Genomic DNA, 23,072 nt, shown 5'->3' on the forward strand with positions numbered 1-23,072 from the left:
GGGTGCCAAGAGAGGTCCCCGGGGTGCACAGAGGTCCCCGGGGGTGCCCAGAGGGGCTCTCCGGGGTGCCCAGGTTTTCAGCCCTTCACCCTCCCGACACCTCCTGGCTGTGCCCTGGGGTGTCGCGTTCTGTCCCCCCTGCCCTGCCAGGAAACCGCACGCCCCGGACGCCCCGGGCAGGAAGGAAGTCGCCCGGGGATTTTTTATCTCTCCTTCGCTCGCAGCTACCTACGCACCCCCAGAACCCCGAGCTGGCAGCGCAGCCCGGCCGGGACCCCCTCCCCAGGCCCGCAGCGAGCCCCCCGGCACGGCAGAGGTACCGGGGGGCTCCGGTGTGCGGCCAGACCGGGATGGAGCGGGATGGAACCGGGATGGAGCAGGAATGGAACGGGGATGGTACCGGGATGGACCCGAGATGGACCCGGGATGGAACGGGGATGGAACCGGGATGGAACCGGGATGGAACCGGGATGGAACCGGGGATGGAACCGGGGATGGAACGGGGATGGAGCAGGAATGGAACGGGGATGGTACCGGGATGGACCCGAGATGGACCTGGGATGGAACGGGGATGGTACCGGGATGGACCCGAGATGGACCTGGGATGGAACGGGGATGGAACCGGGATGGAGCCGGGATGAGCGGGATGGAAGCGGGGATGGAGCCTGGTCCTCCCTGCTCGAACCGGGAGCCCTGAGGCGGAGGAGGAGCGGCCAGAAGGGTGGGACAGGCTGGTGGGGGGGGGAGAAATATCCAACCGCGTGCCTCAGTTTCCCCTCCGTCCTTCCCAGGAGGGGCTCATCGCAGGGCTGAGGGTGGGGGTCACTGCGAGCCCCCCTCCCCTTGCAGCGCCCGCCATGGCCCCGCTGGGCGAGGAGACGCCGCTGATCGGGGGCCGGTCCTACAGCCTCTCCTCGGCCGAGAGCGGCACCCTGCAGGTGTTCCTGTACCACCGGGCACCGGCCCCGCGCCGGGCCCCGGGCAGCGCCGCGGGCACGCTCAGCTTCACCTTCGGCGAGTACACGGCCGAGGAGCTCTGCGTGCGCGCTGCCAAAGCCTGCGGTGAGCGCCGGGCCCGGCGGCTCGGGGCACCCGCCTGCCTGTGGGGCCCGGGTGTGGGAATGGGGTCCGGATGTGGGAATGGGGTCCGGGATGTGGGAATGGGGTCCGGGTGTGGGAATGGGGTCCGGGATGTGGGAATGGGGTCCGGGTGTGGGAATGGGGTCCGGGATGTGGGAATGGGGTCCGGGATGTGGGAATGGGGTTCTGTGCTCATGCTTAGCAGGGAATTCTGTCTGTGGGCTCTAGATCCCAGCAGTGGGGTTCTGGTCCTGGCTATGAGCTTGGGGTTCCAGCTCTGAGTTTGGGGCCCTGACAATGGGTTTGGGGTGCTGGTTCTGGGCTCAAGGTCCTGTACTTAGATCAAAGTGGGCTCCTGAATCCCAGCTGTGGGGTTTGGGTCCTGGCTGTGGGCTTGGGTTGCAGTTGCGAGCTCAGGATCCCGGCGATGGGCTCAGGGTCCTGTGCACATCCTTGACGGGGGATCGTGGCTGTGGATGTGGGGTCTGAACCCTGAGCCCCGTCCATGGGCTTGGGTCCCAGCCCTGCTGCCGGTGCCCAGGCGTGCTGCCCGTGTGCCACCCGCTCTTCGCCCTGGCCACCGAGGACCTGAGCTGCTGGTTCCCCCCAAACCACATGTTCACCGTGGATGAGTCCTGCAGCCAGGTCGTGGTGTACAGGATCAGGTGCAGCCCCATCGCGGCTCCCGTCCTTCCCTGACAGCTCCTGGGGTTGTGTTCTCTGGGGGGCGCAGCCCTGAGACCCCTCCACTGTCCCCATCAGGTTCTTCTTCCCCAACTGGTGCGGACTGGGACAGTCCCACCGCTTCCAGCTGCTGAATGGCCGGGCCAGCCCCGTCCTGGACTACCCCGTCATTGATTACCTGTTCGCCCAGGTGAGCGCTGCCAGCCTGGCTCCTTCTCCTCCTCCTCATCCTCCTCCTGCACCCACCGGTGCCTGGGCATGTGGATCCTCTTCGGTGGCTCACCTGGAGCTGCTCGTGGACACCCCACAGTGGTTGCCCAAACTGCCGGGATGGGGTCACTGTTCCCCAGGGGACACGCTGCAGGGACAGGGAGGCAGAGCCTGGGCAGGATGCGACTCCAGGGGGCTCTGGGACACGAGGGTGACACGAGCACAGCTGGGGGGGGTCTTGGGAGATGGGAGAGCCCCCCCGAGCCTCGTGGCCCTCCCAGTCCCGCAGCGATTTCATCGGGGGCCGCGTGGCCGTGGGGCTGAGCCTGCCCACGCAAGAGCAGTGCCTGAGCCTGGCCGTGCTGGACATGCTGCGCATCGCCAAGGAGCAGCGGCAGAGCCCCGCGCAGGTCTGCAGCCACGTCAGGTGAGACAGGGGACAGGGGGACACCCCTGGGGACAGGGGGACACCCCTGGGGACAGCCCGGCATGGCTGGGGACAGCCCGAAACCCATGGCAACAGTGTGGCACCCCTCGGAACAGCCCGGCATGGCTGGGGACAGCCTGAATCCCGTGTGTGGCACCATGGGGACAGTGTGACACCCCTGGGGACAGCCCGGTACCCCCGGGGACAGCCCCGTACCCCCGGGGACAGCCCGGCACCACCAGGGACAGTGTGACACCCATAGGGACAGCCCGGTACCCCCGGGGACAGCCCGGCACCACCAGGGACAGTGTGACACCCATAGGGACAGCCCGGTACCCCCGGGGACAGCCCGGTAGCCCCGGGGACAGCCCGGTACCCCCGGGGACAGCCCGGTAGCCCCGGGGACATCCCGGTACCCCCGGGGACAGCCCGGTAGCCCCGGGGACAGCCCAGCACCACCAGGGACAGTGTGACACCCATAGGGACATCCCGGTAGCCCCGGGGACATCCCGTTAGCCCCGAGGACAGCCTGGTAGCCCCGGGGACATCCCGGTACCCCCGGGGACATCCCGGTAGCCCCGGGGACATCCCGGTAGCCCCGGGGACATCCCGTTAGCCCCGAGGACAGCCCGGTACCCCCGGGGACATCCCGGTAGCCCCGGGGACAGCCCGGTACCTCCGAGGACAGCCCGGTAGCCCCGGGACAGCCCGGCACCACCAGGGACAGTGTGACACCCATAGGGACAGCCCGGTACCCCCGGGGACATCCCGGTACCCCCGGGGACATCCCGGTAGCCCCGGGGACAGCCCGGTAGCCCCAGGGACATCCCGGTACCCCCGGGGACAGCCCGGTAGCCCCGGGGACAGCCCGGTACCCCCGGGGACAGCCCGGTAGCCCCGGGGACAGCCCGGTAGCCCCGGGGACACGCCTCTCCGCTCCCCGCAGCTACAAGTCGTGCCTGCCGGCGCCGCTGCGCTCGCAGATCCAGCAGCACAACTTCGTGACCCGCAAGCGCCTCCGCCGCCGCTTCGGCAAATCCCTGCGGCGCCTCGGGGGCTGCCACACGGACGGGCCGCAGCTGAAGCTGAAGTACCTGCTGGACCTGGAGCGGCTCCAGCGCCGCCGCAGCGAGGAGATTTTCCACGTGCGCTCCCCCGGTTCCGCCGCGCCCGTCGCCATCCACGTGTCCGGCGACGGCGGCGTGGCCTGGAGCTGCGGCGGCTCCGAGGTGCTCCGGGGCGGCGGGCCGCGCTGCGGGGCGCTGCGGGACGGGCTCGTCACTCGCTCTGTCCCCTCGCAGAGTCGCCAGCACTTCTGCGACTTCCCCGACATCGCCGACATCAGCATCAAGCAGGCGGCGAGCCGAGACGGCGGCCCCGTGGAGAACCGGCTGGTCACCGTCACCAAGGCGGACAACCGGGTGCTGGTGAGCTCGGGAAGGGTTTGGGGAGCTCAGGGGGGGCGGCAGGGGACAAGGGGGTGACGCCGAGGATGGCGCAGGAGGTGGAGTTCGCCACGCTGCGGGAGGCTCGCTCCTTCGTGGCTCTGCTCGATGGCTACTACCGGCTGACGGCGGATGCCCAGCACTACTTCTGCAGGGAGGTGGCACCTCCGCGGCTGCTGGAGGACCTGGAGAACCAGTGCCACGGGCCCATCAGGTGGGCACCGGGATACGCTGGGCACCCCCGAGTGCGAGGGGACGCGGGGAGGGAGGGGACGGAACCACCCCCGGCACGGGCGGGTCCCCACGGGGACCTGCTGGGTTTGGGGAAGGGTGGACACAGAGGGTGGGCACGAGGGGTGGGCACAGGGGGGTGGGCACGGGGGGGTGGGCACAGGGGTGGCCACGGGCACAAGGGTTGGCACAGGGGTGGACACAGGGGTTGGCACAGGGGTGGGCACAGGGGGTGCCCGCGATGCCCCCGAGGGGCACCGCGGCCATCCCCGCCCTTGGCAGCGCCGAGTTCGCGGTGAACAAGCTGGAGGCGGCCGGGGGTGCCCCGGGGCTGTTCCTGCTGCGCCGCAGCCCCCAGGACTTTGACAGTTACCTGCTGACTGTGTGCGTCCAGGTGAGAGCCCCGGACGGTGGCAGGGGTGCCGGGAGGTCCCGGGGGGTGTCCGGGGTGCTGATCCCGGTGCTTCCCCCTCCCAGACCCGCTCCGGCCGGGATTACAAGCGGTGCCGGATCCGGCGGGACGAGGATGGGCACCTGTGGCTCTCGGGGGTGGCGCGGCGGTTCTGCAGCCTGCGGGAGCTGCTGGGCACCTACGGGCACCGGGGGCTGCAGGCCGAGGGGGCACCAATGCGCCTGGAGGTCGCCTGTCCTCCCCGGCCCAAAGGTGACACCGGGGGGGGCATGGCAGAGCGGGATGTGAAGTCACAGAGCAAGCTGTGAGGTCACAGGGCTGAGTGACGTCACGGAGCGGCTGTGACGTCACAGAGTTGCTGTGATGTCACAGAGCAGATGTGCTGTCACAGAGTGGCTGTGACATCACAGGGCGGCTGTGTGAGGTCACCGGGCGGGGGTCCCCTGCCCAAGCCCCCCCTCATGCCCCCTCTGGCCCCCCAGAGAAGTCCAACCTGCTGATCGTTCGGAGCGGGGTCCCCTGTCCCCCCGGCTCCCCTCCTGCCCCCCAGCGCCGCAGCCTCCACCAGATGATGTTCCACAAGATTGACCCCCAGAGCCTGACATGGGTATGGGGCAGGGCAGGGCCACGGGGGGGTGGCACGGGGGGACACGGACCCCCTGGCAATGTCCCCTTGTCCTCCAGGGTGAGAGCCTGGGCCAGGGCTCCTTCACCCAGATCTACAAAGGCGTCAAAAGGGAGCAGGACGAGGAGGACGGACCCCGCCAGACCCCTGTGGTGCTCAAGGTCATGGACAGCAGCCACCGCAACTGCCTGGAGGTGAGGGGGTGGCGCTGCCACCTCCACGATGTCACCTAGGGGTCCCTAAGGCCCGCCCTGAGCCATCTGTCCCTGTCCCAGTCCTTCCTGGAGGCCGCCAGCACCATGAGCCAGCTCTCGCACAAACACCTGGTGCTGCTGCACGGCGTCAGCCTCGGAAAGGACAGTGAGTGTCCGGCGGGGTGGTGGCCACAGTGGCCACCTGGGCGCCCCTGAGCCCAGCGTGGGCACCCCTGACCCCCGGGCGGCCCCCAGGTGTGATGGTGCAGGAGTACGTCCGGCACGGGCCCCTGGACCTGTACCTGCGCAAGAACCGGGGCGCGGTGACCACTGGCTGGAAGCTGACGGTGGCCAAGCAGTTGGCCTACGCCCTCAACTACCTGGTGAGCCCACGCTGGCGTTCTGCGGCTCCCAGCTGGCCACGTTCCGTGGCTTTCCCGTGTCCCTGTCCCATGGATCCCACACATCCATATCCCATGGATCCCGTGTGTGCCTGTCCTGTGGATCCCACAGATCCCATGTGTCTGCGTCCCATGGATCCCACACATCTATATCCCATGGATCCCGTGTGTGCCTGTCCTGTGGATCCCACAGATTCCATGTGTCCGCGTCCCATGGATCCCACACATCCATATCCCATGGATCCCGTGTGTGCCTGTCCTGTGGATCCCACAGATCCCATGTGTCTGCGTCCCATGGATCCCACACATCTATATCCCATGGATCCCATGTGTGCATGTCCTGTGGATCCCACAGATCCCATGTGTCTGCGTCCCATGGATCCCACACACCCCACAGATCCCAAATATCCATACCCCACAAATCCCATGGATGCATTCCACATCCCACATCTCCCACACATCCACACCCCTTGGATCCCCTGGATCCCCATCCCGCAGCCCCCACAGCCCCCTCCCACCCCCGGTGCTCCCCCAGCCCACCCCAGTGTGTGGGACCACCCTGGGGGTCCCGACCCCTCTCCCCCCGTCCAGGAGGACAAGAAGATCCCGCACGGGAACGTCTCTGCTAAGAAGGTGCTGCTGGCACGGGAGGGAGACACGGCCCGGGGGAGCCCCCCCTTCATCAAACTCAATGACCCCGGGGTCAGCGTCACCGTCCTGGCCCGGGACAGTGAGTGAGGGGTCCCGGGGGCATCCCGGGGGGGCCTGGGGTGCTGGGCTTGGGCTTCTGGCTTTGGCTGGGGGGTCCTGTGTTCATCCTCCATGGGGAATCCTGGCTGTGGGATCTGGATCCCAGCTCCGGGTTTGGGTCCTGGCAATGGGTTTGGGGTCCTGGCTGTGGGTCTGGGGTCCTGGCAGTGGGTTTGGGGTCCTGGCTGTGGGTCTGGGGTCCTGGCAGTGGGTTTGGGGTCCTGGCTGTGGGTTATGAATCCCCTTCACCAAACTCAACCACCCTGGGCTCAGTGTCACAATCCTGGCCCGGGACAGTGAGTGAGGGGGTCTGGGGTGTTCCTGGGAGGTCCTGAGGATGCCGGACCCCCCCGTGGGTGCTGAGTGGGGCTGGGCACCCCACAGTGCTGGTGGAGAGGATCCCATGGGTGGCCCCCGAGTGTGTCAGCAACCCCGGGAGCCTGGCGCTGCCGGCCGACAAGTGGGGCTTCGGAGCCACCCTCTGGGAGATCTTCAGCGGGGGGAACATGCCCCTGAGCCTGCTGGAGCCCCAGAGGGTGAGGCTGATCCCAGCATCCCGCTGGATCCCAATCCTGCTGCCCCATCCCGCTAGATCCCGATCCTGCTGCCCCATCCCGCTGGATCCCAATCCTGCTGCCCCATCCCGCTGGATCCCAATCCTGCTGCCCCATCCCACTGGATCCCAATCCTGCTGCCCCATCCCACTGGATCCCAATCCTGCTGCCCCATCCTGCTGGATCCTGATCCTGCTGCCCCATCCCGCTGGATCCCAATCCTGCTGCCCCATCCTGCTGGATCCCGATCCTGCTGCCCCATCCCGCTAGATCCCGATCCTGCTGCCCCATCCTGCTGGATCCCGATCCTGCTGCCCCATCCCGCTAGATCCTGATCCTGCTGCCCCATCCTGCTGGATCCCAATCCTCCTACCCCATGGATCCCGATCCTCCTGCCCCTCCTGCCCCATCCTGCCCCTCCTGTCCCATCCCACTTGATCCCAACCCTTCCTCCCATCCCACTGTATCCAGACTTTCCTTCCCCAACCCTCCTGTCCCTTCCTGCTACATCCCAGCCCTTCTTCCTTGCCCAATCCCATCCCATCAATCCCATATTCCCATCCCACCTCTCCTGCCCCATCCCGCTGCACCCTCCCCCAGCTCAGAGCCACTTGGGGGCTCTTTGGGGGTCCCACACCCCCTGATCCCCCTCTCCCACAGAAGCTGGAATTCTACCAGGGATGCCAGCAGCTCCCGGCTCCCAAGTGGCCGGAGCTGGCCACGCTGGTGGCCCAGTGCATGGAGTACGAGCCCCAGCGCCGGCCCTGCTTCCGCGCCCTCATCCGCGACCTCAACAGCCTCATCACCTCCGGTGGGCGCCGGGACGGGCTGGGGGGGCACGGGGGGACCCCGCAGCAGCCTCACCCCTCCCTCCCACAGACTACGAGCTGCTCTCGGACCTGTCCCTCACGGATGTGACGCTCCGGGACGGCTTCTGGGGACACGATTCCCTCGCCATGAGCCAGGATCCCGAGCACTTCCAGGAGCGACACCTCAAGTACATCTCGCTGCTGGGCAAGGTGGGGGCACAGGAGAGACCCCGAACCCCAAAACTCAGCATAGCTGCTCCTCCCTTCCCGGATTTGGGGTGTGGGACATCCTAGCTGTGCTGAGAAGCAATTCCTGAGCATCCCCCTCTGTGCTGGGGCATTTTGGGAGGGATGAGGTGCTGGGAATGTGGGGGCACCCCAACATCCAGTTCCCTGCACCCAGGGGAATTTCGGGAGCGTGGAGCTGTGCCGCTACGACCCCCTGGGCGACAGCACGGGCGAACTGGTGGCGGTGAAGAAGCTGCAGCAGGATTCGGCCAAGGAAATTCGGGATTTTGAGCGGGAGATCCAAATCCTGCACTCGTTGCAGCACGACTTCATTGTCCGGTACCGGGGTGTTTGCTACAGCCGTGGTGAGCTGGGAATGGGGCTGAAATGGGGCTGGGAACACTGGGAATGGGCTGGGAACACTGGGAATGGGGTAGGAATGGGGCTGGGAATGGGGTTGGGAACACTGGGAATGGGGCAGGGAATGCGGCTGGGAATGGAGTAGGGAGCAGGGCTGGGATTAGGGAACACTGGGAATGGGGCAAGAATGGAGCAAGGAAAGGGGCAGGGAGCAGACAGGGAATGGGAAAGGGAACACTGGGAATGGGGCAGGGAATGGGTCAAGGAAAGGGGCAAAGAAAGGGGCAGGGAGCAGGCAGGGAATGGGGCAGGAATGGGGTGAGGAAAGGGGCAGGGAGCGGACAGGGAATGGTGCAGGAATGGGGCAGGAATGGGGCAGGAATGGGGCAGGAATGGGGCAGGAATGGGGCAGGGAGCAGGCAGGGAATGGGGCAGGAATGGGGCAGGGAATGGGGCAGGGAGCAGGCAGGGAATGGGGCAGGAATGGGGCAGGAATGGGGCGGGGAATGGGGCAGGGAGCAGGCAGGGAATGGGGCAGGAATGGGGCAGGGAATGGGGCAGGGAATGGGGCAGGGAAGGGGCAGGAATGGGGCAGGAATGGGGCAGGAAAGGGGCAGGGAGCAGGCAGGGAATGGGGCGGGGAATGGGGCAGGGAATAGGGCAGGGAATGGGGCAGGAATGGGACAGGGAATGGGGCAGGGAAGGGGCAGGAATGGGGCAGGGAGCGGATCCCCGATGCCGGCTCCGGCCACGGCGGTGCTGGTTTGGCCGCAGGGATGCGCGGGCTGCGGCTGGTGATGGAGTTCCTGCCCAACGGCTGCCTGCGGGATTTCCTGCAGAAGAACCAGCCCCGCCTGGAGCACGGCACGCTGCTCCTCTACGCCTGGCAGATCTGCAAGGTGGGGTCGGGGCGGGCACGGGGAAAACGGGGGTGCTGCTGTCCCGGGATGGAGCCGGAGCGATGCCAAGGGCCACCCACGGGTGGTGGCCAGCCCCTGCCAGCCGCTCTGTCCTGGCCAGAGCAATGCCGTGGGTCACCCGGTGTCCAGCCGGGATGAGCCCCCGGGGACTCACCCGCGGGTTGCCCAGCCCTGGGACGCTGCCGTGTCCCCGCTGCCCTCAGCAGCCGCCTCCCGGCAGGGCATGGAGTACCTGGGGGCGCAGCGCTGCGTGCACCGGGACCTGGCGAGCAGGAACATCCTGGTGGAAAGCGACAGCCACGTCAAGATCGGCGACTTCGGGCTGGCCAAGCTGCTCCCGCAGGACAAGGATTACTACGTGGTGCGGGAGCCCGGCCAGAGCCCTGTTTTCTGGTGAGGGGAGCGGACGGGGAGGGCTGGAATTCCAGCGGCACTGGGGGCTCAGGATCTGCTTTTCCCGGGGCTCAGAATCCACTTTTCCCAGGGCTCCGGATCCCCTTTCCCCAGAGCCCAGAATCCATTTTTCCCTGCAGGTATGCTCCGGAATCCCTGGCTGACAACATCTTCTCCTGTGCCTCCGACACCTGGAGCTTCGGGGTGCTCCTCTACGAGCTCTTCACCTACAGCTCCAAGAGCAGGAGCCCCTCGGAGGTGACGTTTTCCCTGAAAAGGAGGGGTCATTCCCTCTGGGACGAGCCCCGCGTGGCCCTCCCGGTGTTCCCGGGTGTCCCGGTGTTCCCGGGTGTCCCGGTGTTCCCGGGTGTCCCGGTGCTCCCGGGTGTCCCGGTGCTCACGGGTGTCCCGGTGCTTCTGGTACTCCTGGAGCTCCCGGGTGTCCCGGAGCTCACGGGAGCGCCCGTGCCCGCAGGAATTCCTGCGGATGATGGGCACCGCGAGGCCGGCGCAGATCATTTGCCACCTGCTGGAGCTCCTCAAGGACAACCGGCGGCTCCCGGCTCCCAGCGGCTGTCCCTCGGAGGTGACACCGCTGCCCCGGGGCTGGCGGGGGGTTCCCCGGGGTGCCCTTCCTCCCCTGATGTCCCTTGTCCCCCCCAGGTGTACACGCTGATGTTGAGCTGCTGGGCCTTTGCCCCCGGCGCCAGACCCACTTTTGGGGAGCTGTCCCCCAAAATCGAGGCGCTGCGGAATGCGCGGAGCAAAACCCGGGGGTAGCCCCGCCCAGAATCCCATCGGGACCCCGATCCATGGTGATGCTTCCCGGTACTTTGAGGGGGCACTCTGGGGGGACGCAGCCTCCCCATCTCTTCAGCTTTTCCACGCTTTTTTACTTGCCCTCCCCACCTCCATGGCAGAATTGGGATGGGAATATGGGAATATGGGAATGTGGGAATGTGGGATTTATGGGAATATAGGAATATGGGATTTATGGGAATGTGGGATTTCTGGGAATGTGGGCATGTGAGATTTATGGGAATATGGGATTTATGGGATTTACGGCAATATGGGATTTATGGGAATATGGGAATGTGAGACTATGGCGATATGGGATTGGTGCCGCGGCAGGAGGGAGGCAGGAGCCGGCGGGGGGGGAATTTATTAGAAAATAAAGTGTTTAATAAAAGAGCAGCTCCTGCTCCCTTCACAGCACAGGGGAGGGCGGCGGGGGGGAGCAGGAGGCGACGCGGGGACAGGAGGAGGAGGAGGAGGAGGAGGAGGAGGAGGCGGTGCCCCCTCCCCAGGCCGCCTCTATCCAGTGTTTCCAATTCACACAACCACGGGAGAAGCCCGGGGGGGTCCGGGGGGGTCCGGGAGCCGCTCAGGACCCCGCCAGGTAAATCCCTGCGGAGGAAAGGTGGGCACAGAGGAGGGAGGCACGGCACTGCCCAGCGGCCAGAGCTCGGTGCCAGCACCGAAAAGGGTGACCTCGGGCAGCCCAAAGAGCAGGAAAAGGACCCTAAATAGCCCAGGGAAGGGACCAAGTGCACCCCAAGGTGCAGGAAAGAGACCCCATGAACCCCAAAGAGAAGGGGTTACCCAAGGGAAGGGACCCTGAGCACCCCAAAGAGGAGGAAAAGGACCCCATGAACCCCACAGAGCAGAAAAGGCACTCCTGAGCACCCCAAAGAGCAGGGAAAGGACACTAAAATACCCCAGGGAAGGGACCCTGAGCACACCAGGGAAGAAACCCCCTGCTCCCCCAGGACCCAGGGGACGGGGAGAGCACCCCTCACCCCCCAAGGCTGTGGGGAAGGGACCCTCTAACCCCGTCCCCGTCCCCCCCCACGGCCGTACCTGTAGCAAACCTCTTCTTGACCAGCGACATGCGGTACCCGGCGCCCGCCAGCTCCACCTCCACTCCCGACAAGGTGCTGCCCTCGCTGCTGAACTGGGCGGCCACGGGACTGGGCTTACTGGGACCCCCCAGCGGCTCCCAGCTGGCCGAGAGCCGCCCACAGCCTGGGGGGACAGCGCAGGGGTTGGGGGGTCGCAAAGCGGAGCCCCCTACCCCGTGAGCCCCGAGCAGGGCGGGCCCGGCCTCACCTCCCTGCCCCGGGGCACCGGGGACGTCCAGCAGCTTCCAGAGCAGCCGCTTCTCCTCCAGGTTCCTGCCGGGATAAGGGGGTGTGCTCAAGCCCCCACACCCCCAAAATCCAGCCCGTGCCACACATCCCTGCTTCCCTTACCCCATCGGGGTCCCCATTTCCCAGTCTAGGGTCCCCTTCTCCCACCCTGGGGAGAAGATTCAGGACCCCACTCCTGTGGTCGCCATCTCAGGGAAGTTCAAGACCCCCAGTCCTGTGTTCCCCCACCCTGGGGGAGTTTGGGGTTCCCAGCCCTGCGTCATGAACCCTGTGAAGGTTTGGGGTCCCGTTCCCATTCCCATTCCCATTCCCATTCCTGTTCCCGTTCCCATTCCCATTCCTGTTCCCGTTCCCGCTCCCGTTCCCATTCCCATTCCTGTTCCTGTTCCCATTCCTGTTCCCGTTCCCATTCCCGCTCCCATTCCCATTCCCATTCCTATTCCCTTTCCCGCTCCCATTCCCGTTCCTGCTCCCATTCCCATTCCCATTCCTGTTCCCGCTCCCATTCCCATTCCCATTCCCATTCCCGTTCCCATTCCCATTCCTGTTCCCGCTCCCATTCCCATTCCCGTTCCCGCTCCCATTCCCATTGCCATTCCCTTTCCCGCTCCCATTCCCATTCCCATTCCCATTCCCGTTCCCGCTCCCATTCCCTTTCCCTTTCCCGCTCCCATTCCCATTCCCATTCCCTTTCCCGCTCCCATTCCCGTTCCCATTCCCGTTCCCGCTCCCATTCCCATTCCCATTCCTGCTCCCATTCCCATTCCCATGCCCATTCCCTTTCCCGCTCCCATTCCCATTCCCGTTCCCGCTCCCATTCCCATTCCCTTTCCCGCTCCCATTCCCATTCCCATTCCCTTTCCCGCTCCCATTCCCGTTCCCATTCCCGTTCCCGCTCCCATTCCCATTCCCATTCCCATTCCCATTCCCATTCCCATTCCCTTTCCCACTCCCATTCCCATTCCCATTCCCATTCCCATTCCCATTCCCGTTCCCGTTCCCGCTCCCTCCCCGGCTCCTGCTCCCGTTACCAGCTGGCCGCGGGCTGCAGCCGCAGGTTGCTCAGGGGCTCCTCCACGGGCAGCAGGACGTGCACGTTGCCGAGGGGCACGGGCAGTGCCAGGGCGGCCGCGTTGTAGCCGTACTCCACGCTGACACGCGTGGCCCCGGGCGCACAGTCCCAGTGCACGCAGAGCCGCAGCGGCGCCGAGCTGGGGCCCAGCCGCGAGAACTGCACATCGAGGGGGTTTAGGGGGGCACCGAGCCCTTCCCATGCCCAGGGTGGGTGCCCAGCAGGGCTCACCTGGTACTTGAGCAGAGCCACGTTGTAGTAGGAGGCGGCCGGGCTCTGCTCCGCCTGTTTCTGCAGGTGCCCGGTCAGCGCTGCCATGTTCAGCCAGAAGTCCTTGGTGCTAGGGTCGCTCTGGGAGGGGTCGCTGGGGGTGTGGGGGTAGAGGGGCTGAAGGGTCTGGGTGCCCCCAGAACCCGGCACCCCGGTACCCAGAGCACAGGGATCCCCAAAGCTCAGCTACCCATCGCTGCATTCCCAGCATGCCCAGACCCCCGAAAGTCCCCAATCCCAATAGCCAGCTCCCCATCCCTGCATCTCCGGGTCACTCAGACCCCTGGAACCCCCAAAACCCACCCTCATCCCTGCCCCACCACCTCCCAAGCCCCCTGTCTCCCCCAGGCACCCCCTGCATCCCAAAACTCGCCCCCATCCCTGCATCCATCACCTCCCAAACTCCCTGTGCCCTCCGGTACCCCAAAACCCGCACCTGTAGAGCAGCTCGGCATTGGGCAGGAACTGCTCGATGGCTCCGGCGTTGAGCAGGCGGAAGCTGAGCACGGGCGGCACCGCGGGGCCACCGAACACGCGAACGATGCCGGCGGGGAAGGACATGGTCAGCTCCCCGGTCACCTTCACCAGGCAGCTGCTGGGGACACGCCGGGGCTCAGGGCACGCCTCGGGAAGCACACGGAGACCCCCGGGACCCCCGTACCTGTCAGCGTCGTGCCCCTTGAAATAAGCGTGGACGTACTCGGTGAAGGCGGTGGCCACGGGCAGCGCGTCCTGCGAGCCCAGCACCACGGGGCTGGGACCGCGCGACAGCCCTGGGGAGGGGGCAGAGGGGTCAGCGCAAGGCTGGGACCCCCAGCCCAGCCCTCCAGAATCCCCCCGGCACGCACCGAGCGCTGGCGGGGCCACTGAGAAGAAGCCACGCTCGCCCAGGCTGGCGGGCGCCGAGTGCGAGGGACCGCAGCTCCAGGAGGGCGAGGGGCTCAGCGAGCGTGACTACCGGGGCAAGGTGGGGTGGGGGTGGGTGTCTGCACCCCGAATTCCACATCCCTGCATCCCCGCGTACCCCTGCACTCCCAAAATCCCTGCATACCCCCGAATTCCCAAATCCTACAGCCCCAATGCCTGAACTCCCAAACTCTATATCCCTTCACCCCGTGTCCCTGAATTCCTGCGTTCCCGAATTCCAACATCCCCAAATTCCCACACCCCCCGAATTCACACACCCCCCATATTCCCACACCCCGCAAATTCTCACAGCCCCAAATTCCCACACCCCCCGAATTCCCACAGCCTCCAAATTCCCACAGCCCCAAATTCCCACAGTCCCGCACCCCAAATTCCCACATCCTTCCATCCCTGAATTCCTGTATTCCCACCCCCCCTCACCTCCCCCCTTCTCCTTCCCCAGGGAATCTCCCCCCTTCCCAGTCTGCAATTCCCATCCTAGCAGCACTGGGAAGCCGGAGCGTGTCTGCCCGCGCCCCCCGGGGTCCCCACGCCCCCCGGGGTCCCCGCGCCCCCCGGGGTCCCCGCGCCCCCCGGCCCAGCCCCGCACCAGGTCGCTGTTGCTGCCCGCGGCCGGCCCGGCCGGCGGCCGCTTGGTGCGGGAGCGGCGTGGGGGGGCCACCAGAGGAACGTCCCGGGGGGCAGCGCTGGGCCAGGGGGGCACAGAATCTGGGGGGGCACGAGTAGGGGTGAGGGGAGAGCCCTGACACGGCAAGACCCCCCCCCCGCCCCGTGATCCAGGAACCCCCCCCACCCAGGATCCTGGAACATCCCTGGGATCCAGGAACCACCCCCCCCGGGATCCAGGAACATCCCCGGGAATCCAGGACCATCCCCCCGGGATCCAGGAACATCCCCGGGAATCCAGGAATAACCCCGGGATCCAGGAACACCCCCAGGATCCAGGAATAACCCCAGGATCCAGGAACTAATTGGGGGGCAGAGTTTGGGGTCACGGGGGGCACAGTCCAGGGCAATGGGGGGACACAGTTTGGGGTCACGGGGGGCACAGTCCAGGGCAATGGGGGGACACAGTTTGGGGTCACAGGGGGCACAGTTCAGGGCAATGGGGGGACACAGTTTGGGGTCACGGGGGGCAGATGTAGAGGCCATGGGGTGCAGGGTTAAGGATAATGGGGGCAGAGCTGGGGCTCACGGACAGTCAGATTTAGGGGTAACGGGGGCCGCTCCCCCACCACTCACCCGGCTCCGACTGCAGCGGGGGGGTCCCGGCCGCGCCCCCCGCGCTCCGCCTGGTCCCCGGCCCTTGGCAACCCCAGGGCGAGGGGCTGCAGGACTCCCCCCGGCTCGGGGGTGCCGGCGAGGAGGACGAGGAGGAGGCCGAGTTGGAGGAAGGACGCGTCAGGGGCGGCTGCTCGCCGCCGGGGCTGCGGGGTCTGCCCCATGCCGGGGGGTCCCCAAAGGGGTCCGGCGAGGGCGCTTCTGGTGGGGCGGCGCCGCTGAGGCCGTGGCCGCGACCCCGGGGCGCGGCCCCCACGTCCCCCCAGAGCCCCTCGGCGCCGGAGCCGCTGAAAACGGCGAAGTTGGGGGGCTCGGGGAGGCGGCCCGAGGGGCTGCGGGGCCGGGGGGCCCAGGCGGTGCTGGCGGGGGGCGGCAGCGGCGGCTCCGGTTTGGGGCCGGGGCTCTGCGGTGTGCCCGGTTGCGGGGTCCAGGGCCGGGAGTCCGGGGAGGGACCGGGCGCGGGGTGCGAGGGCGAGTCCAGCCCCGAGTCCTCCACGTTCTCCGGGGACGAGGAGAAGGGCGACGAGGACGAGGTGAGGACGTAGGGGCGGGGGGCTGCGGGACAGCCCCGGTCAGAGTGCGGACCCCCTGCTGCCGGGGGGTTCCCATCCCGAGCCCCCCAAATCCTCACCCGGAAATTCCTCTGCCTCGAACGCAGACTCCAGGGGCGGCCCGAAGAGCGCGGCCAAGGGTGGCGTGTCCTGGGGGGGCTTCCCGGGGTCGCTGGGACAGGGACGGAGTTGGGGGGGCTCAGAGCCCGCCAGGGACCCCCCAGAGATGGGGGGTGGCCACCCCATGGCACCCCAATCCCTCCCTGTCCCCTACCTGTTCACCAGTGCTGCCGGGAGACCCCTCCCTCTGCTGTCACCTGCAAGGAGAGGGGACACTGCAGTGCACCCCCCGCACCCCCAAATGCTCAGGACCTCCAGCCCAGTCTCACCTGCCGCCAGTGTCCCCTCGGGGTCAGTGTCACTGCAGGCCGGGGTGAGGGGCGCCGCGTGTCCTGCCAAGGGATGTCACCATGAGGGGACACGGAGCCGCGGGGGACTCTGGGGTGGCTCGGGAAGGGTGGGGTGTCCCCAGGGGTCAGCAAGCGGACAGGGAATGGGGCTCAGTAAAGGTGGCATTGTCCCCAAGGATTTGGTTTAAGGAAGGGTGGCATTGTCCCCAAGGGGGTCAGGAAGGGTGTGATGTCCCCGAGCAGTGGCTCTCAGCCTTGGCACCTCCTCCCCAGGCCACCACACACCCACAGTGCCACTTACGGGATGCCTGCCTCCTGACGGTGCCCTGCAAGAGAAGGGGACAGGGGTGAGGTGACCCCAGGAATTTCGGGGGTCCCCGCGGTCCCCCAGGCTCACCCCGACGCCGGGGGCCAGGATGAGATTTCCCACGGTGGCCTTGAGCTGCTCCATGGCAGCCTCAGCACTGCTGGACGCCTCCGGCGGCTGCACCGGTTTGATGTGGACGTAAAACTTGCGCGGTTCGTCCTCGTCGTAGTCGGAGTCGCTGGAGGAACACCCGGGGTTCTCCACCTCACCTGAGCCCCCGTCAAGGCAATTCCTGGTTGGAATTCCCCTTGGATCCCCCAAAGATCCCCAGTTGGAATTCCCCTTGGATCCACCAAAATCCCTTTCTGGAATTCCCCTTGGATCCCCTAAAAATCCCCAGTTGGAATTCCCCTTGGATCCACCAAAATCCCCAGCTGGAATTCCCCTTGGATCCACCAAAATCCCTGGCTGGAATTCCCCTTGGATCCCCCCAAAATTCCTGGTTTTCCTGCTCCATGCCAAGGATACCGCAGGCGATGTCCGGGCGCACAGTGAATCCGTCCTCGTCCACCTCCGGGCAGCCCTGCGGGGACACGCCCTGACATTCCCAGTGCTCCCAGTTTGGGAATGGCAGCACTGGGACGGGGCACTGGGACACTCACCATGTCGTTATCCAGAGATTCCCTGGGAATGAATGACAGAGAGAGTCAGGGGGTGGAAGGGGAAGGGTGTGGGAATGCAGGGATGTGGGAATGCAGGATGCAGGGATGTAAGGATTCAGGGATGCAGGAATTCAGGGATGCAGGAATGCAGGGATGCAGGGGTATGGGAATGCAGGGATGAAACAATGCAGGGATACAGGAACGCTGGGATGCAGGAACGCCGGGATTGAGGCCCTTACACAGTGTCACGCTCCCGCTCCTTACGGCTCAAGCCCGGGATCCGGAACGCTTTGCTCCGGCTCCTCTTGGGTCCTGGGGAAAGCGGGAGAGGGGTGAGGAAGGGCCCCTGCAGCCCCCAGCATTCCCGGCTGGATGCAGACGTACTTGCCTTCCTGCGGTGGAGCCAGCCGGTACTCGTCGAAATCCAACGCTCCTGCCACGGAGAGCGGGATCAGCCCGGGATCAGCCGGGATCAGCCCGGGATCAACCCAGGATCAGCTGGGATGAACCCAAGATCAGCTGGGATCAACCCAGGATCAACCTGGGATCAGCCGAGATTAGCCGGGATGAACCCGGGATCAGATGGGATTGGCCAGGATTGGCTGGGATCAGCTGGGATCAGCTAGGATCAGGCTGGGATTGGCTGGGATCACCTGGGATCAGGCTGGGATTGGCTGGGATCAGGGATCCGCCCCCATCCAGGTGGGACCCCCCAGCCTCACCTGGCCGCTCTCTCCCTGTGCCCTTGCTCTCGGCAAACCTCCGGAGCAGCATCTCTGTGCCGATGTTCTCCACGTTCTGCTTGAACTCCTCGTGGACCTGGGGGGAAAAAAAAGGGGAAGGGGCAATGGAATAACGAGGGAAAATGGGAACGGGGAGGTGGTCATGCACCTGGCGACTCACCTGGCCAATCTGGACATGGGTGTCCTCCACGGAATGGGAGTAGGAGCCGATGAGCCCCTTCATATGCCGCAGGTGGGCTTCTTCCACCTCCTGGAAGCGCTGGAGCAGGGAAAAACAGGGGTCAGGAATCGGGGAGACATCGCCGGGGATCGGCAGGGAAGGGGGTTGGGATGGGTGGGATGTCCCCAGGTGGGTTGGGATGGGTGGGATGTACCCAGGTGGGTGTGGAAGGAAGTTGGAGTGGGTGGGATGTGCCCAGGGATCCCATCTCTTCCCAAATCCCACCACTGCCCATTCCTTTCCCAAATCCCACCAGTGCCCATCCCTTTCCCGGTTCCCAGCAGTGCCCACCCCTCTCCCCGTGCCCACCATGGCCGAGTCCAGCATGCGCTGCTCGAAGTCGGCGCGGGCAGCGTTGTATTTGTCCACCGCCCTCCGCAGCGCCTCGCCCGCCTTCCGCGACTTCAGCTCCGCCTGCGCCACCGTCAGGCACGGGGACAGCCGGTGACAGCAGGGACAGGACAGGGATCGTCAGGAATTGGACAGGGGACAGCCAGGAGACAGCCGGAGACAGCAGGGACAGGACAGGGATCGTCAGGAATGGGACAGGGGACAGCCAGGAGACAGCCAGAGACAGCAGGGACAGGACAGGGATTGTCATGGAGGGGACAGGGGACAGCCAGGGGACAGCCGGTGACAGCAGGGACAGGACAGGGATTGTCATGGAGGGGACAGGGGACAGCCAGGGGACAGCCGGTGACAGCAGGGACAGGACAGGGATCGTCAGGAATGGGACAGGGGACAGCCAGGAGACAGCCGGAGACAGCAGGGACAGGACAGGGATCGTCAGGAATGGGACAGGGGACAGCCAGGGGACAGCCGGTGACAGCAGGGACAGGACAGGGATCGTCAGGAATGGGACAGGGGACAGTGCGGACAAGGATCCTCACAGAGGTGACAGGGGACAGCCAGGGAGGACAGGAGACAGCTGGGATGGGACAGGGACCATCCATGAGGAAGATAGGGACCATGAGGGAAGGGACAGGGATCACTGTGGGACAACAGGACCATGGAGGGAGGGGCCAAGAATGACCAGGGAAGGGACAGGGACCACTGAGGGGGGTGACATGGACCGCAGGGAGGAGGAGCACAAAGCACCCCGAGGGGACAAGGACCACTGAGGGGGACACAAGGACCACCAAGGAAGGGACAGGAACCCCCAACAGGTGACAGGGAGCACCTAGGGGGACACAGGACCACAGAGCGGGGGGGTGGGCACAGGGACGCTGGGGGTGCCACCTTGTCGATCTCCTTCTGGCTGGTGCCCTCCTTGCGCAGCCGCTCGTACTCCTGGCACTTGCTGTGGTAGCTCTCCTTGGACTTGGGCAGCAGCTGGGCCACGCCGTGCAGGAGCTGCACGGCCTCCAGCGTCCCCGACACCTCCTCCTTGGACTGCCGGGGGCACAGCGGCGTGGGCCGGGCCACCCGGGCACCCCAGCGAGGGCACAGGGCCGGGAGGGGACTGGGACAGGGCCGGGAGGGGACGGCAGTACCTTCTTGTGCACCCGGCCTTGCTCCTCGCCGTAGCGCGAGATCTCCTTGATGAGGTCGTGCAGCTTCTTCATCAGCTCCAGGTGGCACAGGGCCAGCTTGTCCGAGGAGATGCGGAAAACCTCCCACAGCGGCGCGAAGGTCCTGCCCGGGGGGGCCACCACAAGGGTCACCCGGGGTCCCCAAAGCCACCCCAAGGTGTCCCAGACCCCCCCGTACCCCAGCTGGGTCCCGTTTGTGGCCATCTTTGACAGCTTCACCATGGCCTTGGCGTAGTTCTCCTCAATGGCAGCCCTGGAAGGATGGTGGGGAGGGGGATTTGGGGTGGAGCTGGGATTTTGGGGACCCCTCCCCAGGGGTTTGGGGAGCCCCCAGGTTGTCCCCAACCCCGGGTACCTCTCCCGGACAAAGTCTGCGAGCTCCTTGGTGGAGATCTGCCCGTGCTTCATGTTGTGGTAGAGGACGTCGAAGCCGTGGTTCTTCTCGCCCTGCCAGGGGAGCCCCCAACCTCAGACCCCAAATCCCAAGGGACCCCCCACAACCCCTTTTCCCCAGGAGCACCGGGATCAGTGTCTGGAGTGGCCCAAGCCCCCAAAAGTGGGGTGCTGAACCCCACACCTCCTACCCAGAACTTGCCCCAGGTGCTCCCCAGGACGGGCTGGACTGAACCCCAAAAACCCCTGGGGTTATTTTGGGTGCTGCCCCCCCACCCACAAAGTGGCTTCACCTCAGACCCCCCCCTCCCCCAGCCGCGCTGGGTGTGCAGGTGAACCCCCAGGGGAAACTGAGGCAGGAGGAAGAGGAAGGTGGTGGCAGCTGCCGGATGAAGCAGGAAGCACCGGCCACGCGACTTCCCCTGTTCCCCCTCGGGGCTGGGGGTCCCCAGGGAGCGGGGGGGGGACACAGCGATGTCACCACAGCTGGGAGACTCCCAGACCACCCCCACCACCCCACCCACCCCCCAGTTAATTAATCAACAGCATTAACGAAGGCATGGGGCCTTGAAACTTCATCTCCCCCAAGGGCGGGGTGCGTCTCTGAGGATGGGGGGCACCCACGGAGGGGTGGGGAGTACCCAAGGGCGGGGGGCACCCAAGGGCGGGGGTCCCAGCTTACCCAGAAGTGCTCGGTGAAATAGGACATCTTGGAGGGGGGGCAGCGGCGCGGGGATACCGCAGCTCAACTCCCGGCAGCCTGGGGGGGACACCGGGGCCTTACCGGGGGGCTTCGCGGGGTCGCACCCACCCGGTTTTATCGGTTTTCCCAGGAAAACGCATCCCCGTGGCCATGGAAACCGCAGGGGTCCTCCTCCAGAGACCCCTCCCCAAGGTGTGCGGCACCCCGGGGCACCGGGGATGGCACCGGGGGGGGCACCGGCGGGGCCACCGGGGCGGCGCTGGGCCCGACACCAGATACGCAGATAAATAATAAATGAGCGGCTGCTGCGTGCGGCGGCGGCTGCTCCCACACCCGGCCCTGCCCATGCCCCCGGGCCCCCCAAAAAACTCCCCCACGACACCCCCGCACCCCCCGGGAACCCCCGCCCCACCGGAGAAAGGACCCAAGTGTCCCGACCCCCCACTCCCCAGATTTGCCGAGCTGGGGGTCCCCGAGCAGAGCAGCCCCCCAGCACTCAGTGTGGTGACCCCCAGATGTGCCCCCCACCCCAGATGTGCCCCCCACCCCAGATGTGCCCCCCACCCTGGGCTGTGCCCCCCCGAACCCGCTCCCCATCATGCACCGGAGAAAAACAGGAAACCCCAAAAATTCGCGCCTGGTTGGTGCCACCGGGGAGGCCCTCCCCGACTCACCCTGGGCTGTTTGGGGGTTCGCGGTGGCCCCCCGAGCATCCTCGGCGTGTCGGGGGTCTGGAGGGGTAAAACGGGGGGGTAAGGGAACGCTGCAGCCCCCCCAAAACCCGCCCCGAGCCCCCCCCACCGCTGCCCGGTCCCTCCGCCACCTGTGTCACGGGCGGGGCGGGCTCGGCGCGGCCCCCCCGACAAACGGGGGGCGGAAAAACCGGGAGGGGTCGTGAGGGGGGTGCTGAATCCCACAGCCCCGCCGGCCCCGGGCGGCCGCGAACGCCACGAACGCGCCGCCGGCCAAAGTCCCCGCCGGTGGCCGCGGCCACCGAGTCCCCGAGCGGGACGGCGGGTGCGGGGTGGGGGGACTGCGGCAGGGCCACCCCAGGACCCCCGCTCCCCAAAACCGGGCGGTTCGGGCCACCCGCAGCCGTGACCTTCAGTGCGGGGCGCCGGGGAGCCCCCGGAGGATGCGGGGCGACCGGAGTGGGGGGCCCGGTTCGGGAAGGCGGGGGGAGATCGGGGCGGGGGGTGCTGCGCGTCCCAAAACCCCCCGGGAACGGGAAGCACGGCGGGGAGCCGGGGCGTGCACCCCGGAAAATAAAAAAGGAGGAAAAGCGCAGAACCGAGCCCTGCACCTGCAGCGGGGGGAGGCGGCGGGGGGGCCGCCCTCAGCACCGGGAGCGGGCTCGTGGCCAGCGGGGGCTGCACGGTGCACCGGGACGTTATTAACGGTGGGCTCCGGGACGGTGCGGCGCAGCGGGGCGCGGTGTACAGCGCGGGGGGGGATCACGGGTGGGGGGGTGGGGGGCACGGGGCTGCGCCTCCGCACACCGGCGAGGGCGATGCTGCGGGGGTGGCGGGGGGAACCCGCGCGGGAACGGCGGGGCCGGGGTGCTGCGCGGCGGGGACACTCCAGGACGGGACCCCCTGTGCGGGGCCGGGGCTCGGTGCCCGCTCCGGGCAGGACGCGGGACTCACCTGCGGGGCCGCCGCCCCCGCCCCGCTCCGCCGCCGCCGCCGCCGCCGCGCCGGGACCGCGCCGGGACCGCGCCGGGGGCGGAGCTGGCCACGCCCCCTCCCGCCAAGACGCGTCGCCATTGGTCAGCGCGCCCGGCAGCGGTGACCGCAGCCAGCGGCCGCCGCCTCCCATTGGTCGAGGCGCCGCCGCGCCGCGCGCGGGGAGGGGGCTGATTTGCATTTTTAAAGCGGCCGCCGCCCCGAGAACCGCGGCGGGAGCGGCGCGGGGGGAGATGCGCGGCCGGAGCCGCCGATACCGGAGCTGCCGGTACCGGAGCTGCCGCCGCCGTCCCCCGGTTGTCACCCTCCCCAGGCTGTCACACCCCCCCCCCGCCCCCCCCGGGACTGCAGCCGCCGCACGCGCTCCGGCCCCCGAGCTCGTGGTGCTGGTCCCGGTGCGGCGGCTCCCCCCGCCACGACCCCGCCGGTTGTCACCGCACCCG

The 23,072-nt window shown here is 67.1% G+C and overlaps 2 protein-coding genes across 2 annotated transcripts; one reads left to right on the forward strand and one right to left on the reverse strand.

Annotated features, from left to right (window-relative positions):
- Positions 1–857: 857 nt before the first annotated feature.
- JAK3 (Janus kinase 3) lies at positions 858–10,635 on the forward strand. Its single transcript, XM_077788763.1, has 23 exons — positions 858–1,062; positions 1,622–1,745; positions 1,843–1,954; positions 2,256–2,401; positions 3,348–3,630; positions 3,703–3,828; positions 3,903–4,060; positions 4,360–4,471; positions 4,555–4,741; positions 4,972–5,096; positions 5,174–5,308; positions 5,390–5,474; positions 5,564–5,691; positions 6,301–6,439; positions 6,844–6,995; positions 7,674–7,824; positions 7,893–8,032; positions 8,226–8,415; positions 9,185–9,309; positions 9,551–9,723; positions 9,864–9,981; positions 10,199–10,309; positions 10,387–10,635. Exons 1-23 carry the CDS (start codon positions 858–860, stop codon positions 10,501–10,503), a joined length of 3,342 nt encoding a protein of 1,113 aa, XP_077644889.1. The 3' UTR covers positions 10,504–10,635.
- A 248-nt stretch (positions 10,636–10,883) lies between these two features.
- Positions 10,884–22,633, reverse strand: FCHO1 (FCH and mu domain containing endocytic adaptor 1). The gene is made up of 29 exons (XM_021551774.3): positions 22,591–22,633; positions 21,619–21,675; positions 20,924–21,001; positions 20,204–20,295; positions 20,027–20,101; positions 19,810–19,951; positions 19,556–19,708; positions 18,626–18,730; positions 18,257–18,355; positions 18,076–18,172; positions 17,742–17,786; positions 17,593–17,665; positions 17,354–17,375; positions 17,220–17,274; positions 16,782–16,960; positions 16,686–16,710; positions 16,364–16,426; positions 16,249–16,291; positions 16,055–16,146; positions 15,385–15,978; positions 14,732–14,850; positions 14,064–14,169; positions 13,877–13,988; positions 13,652–13,807; positions 13,177–13,309; positions 12,905–13,104; positions 11,833–11,897; positions 11,584–11,748; positions 10,884–11,130 (listed from the first exon to the last, which is right to left on the reverse strand). The coding sequence occupies exons 3-29, from the start codon at positions 20,948–20,950 to the stop codon at positions 11,108–11,110; spliced, it is 3,060 nt and encodes a 1,019-aa protein (XP_021407449.2). The 5' UTR covers positions 20,951–21,001; positions 21,619–21,675; positions 22,591–22,633; the 3' UTR covers positions 10,884–11,107.
- Positions 22,634–23,072: the final 439 nt, after the last annotated feature.

This window comes from Lonchura striata, chromosome 28, assembly GCF_046129695.1.
Source record: "Lonchura striata isolate bLonStr1 chromosome 28, bLonStr1.mat, whole genome shotgun sequence".
In the NCBI taxonomy this organism is placed as follows: Eukaryota; Metazoa; Chordata; class Aves; order Passeriformes; family Estrildidae; genus Lonchura; species Lonchura striata.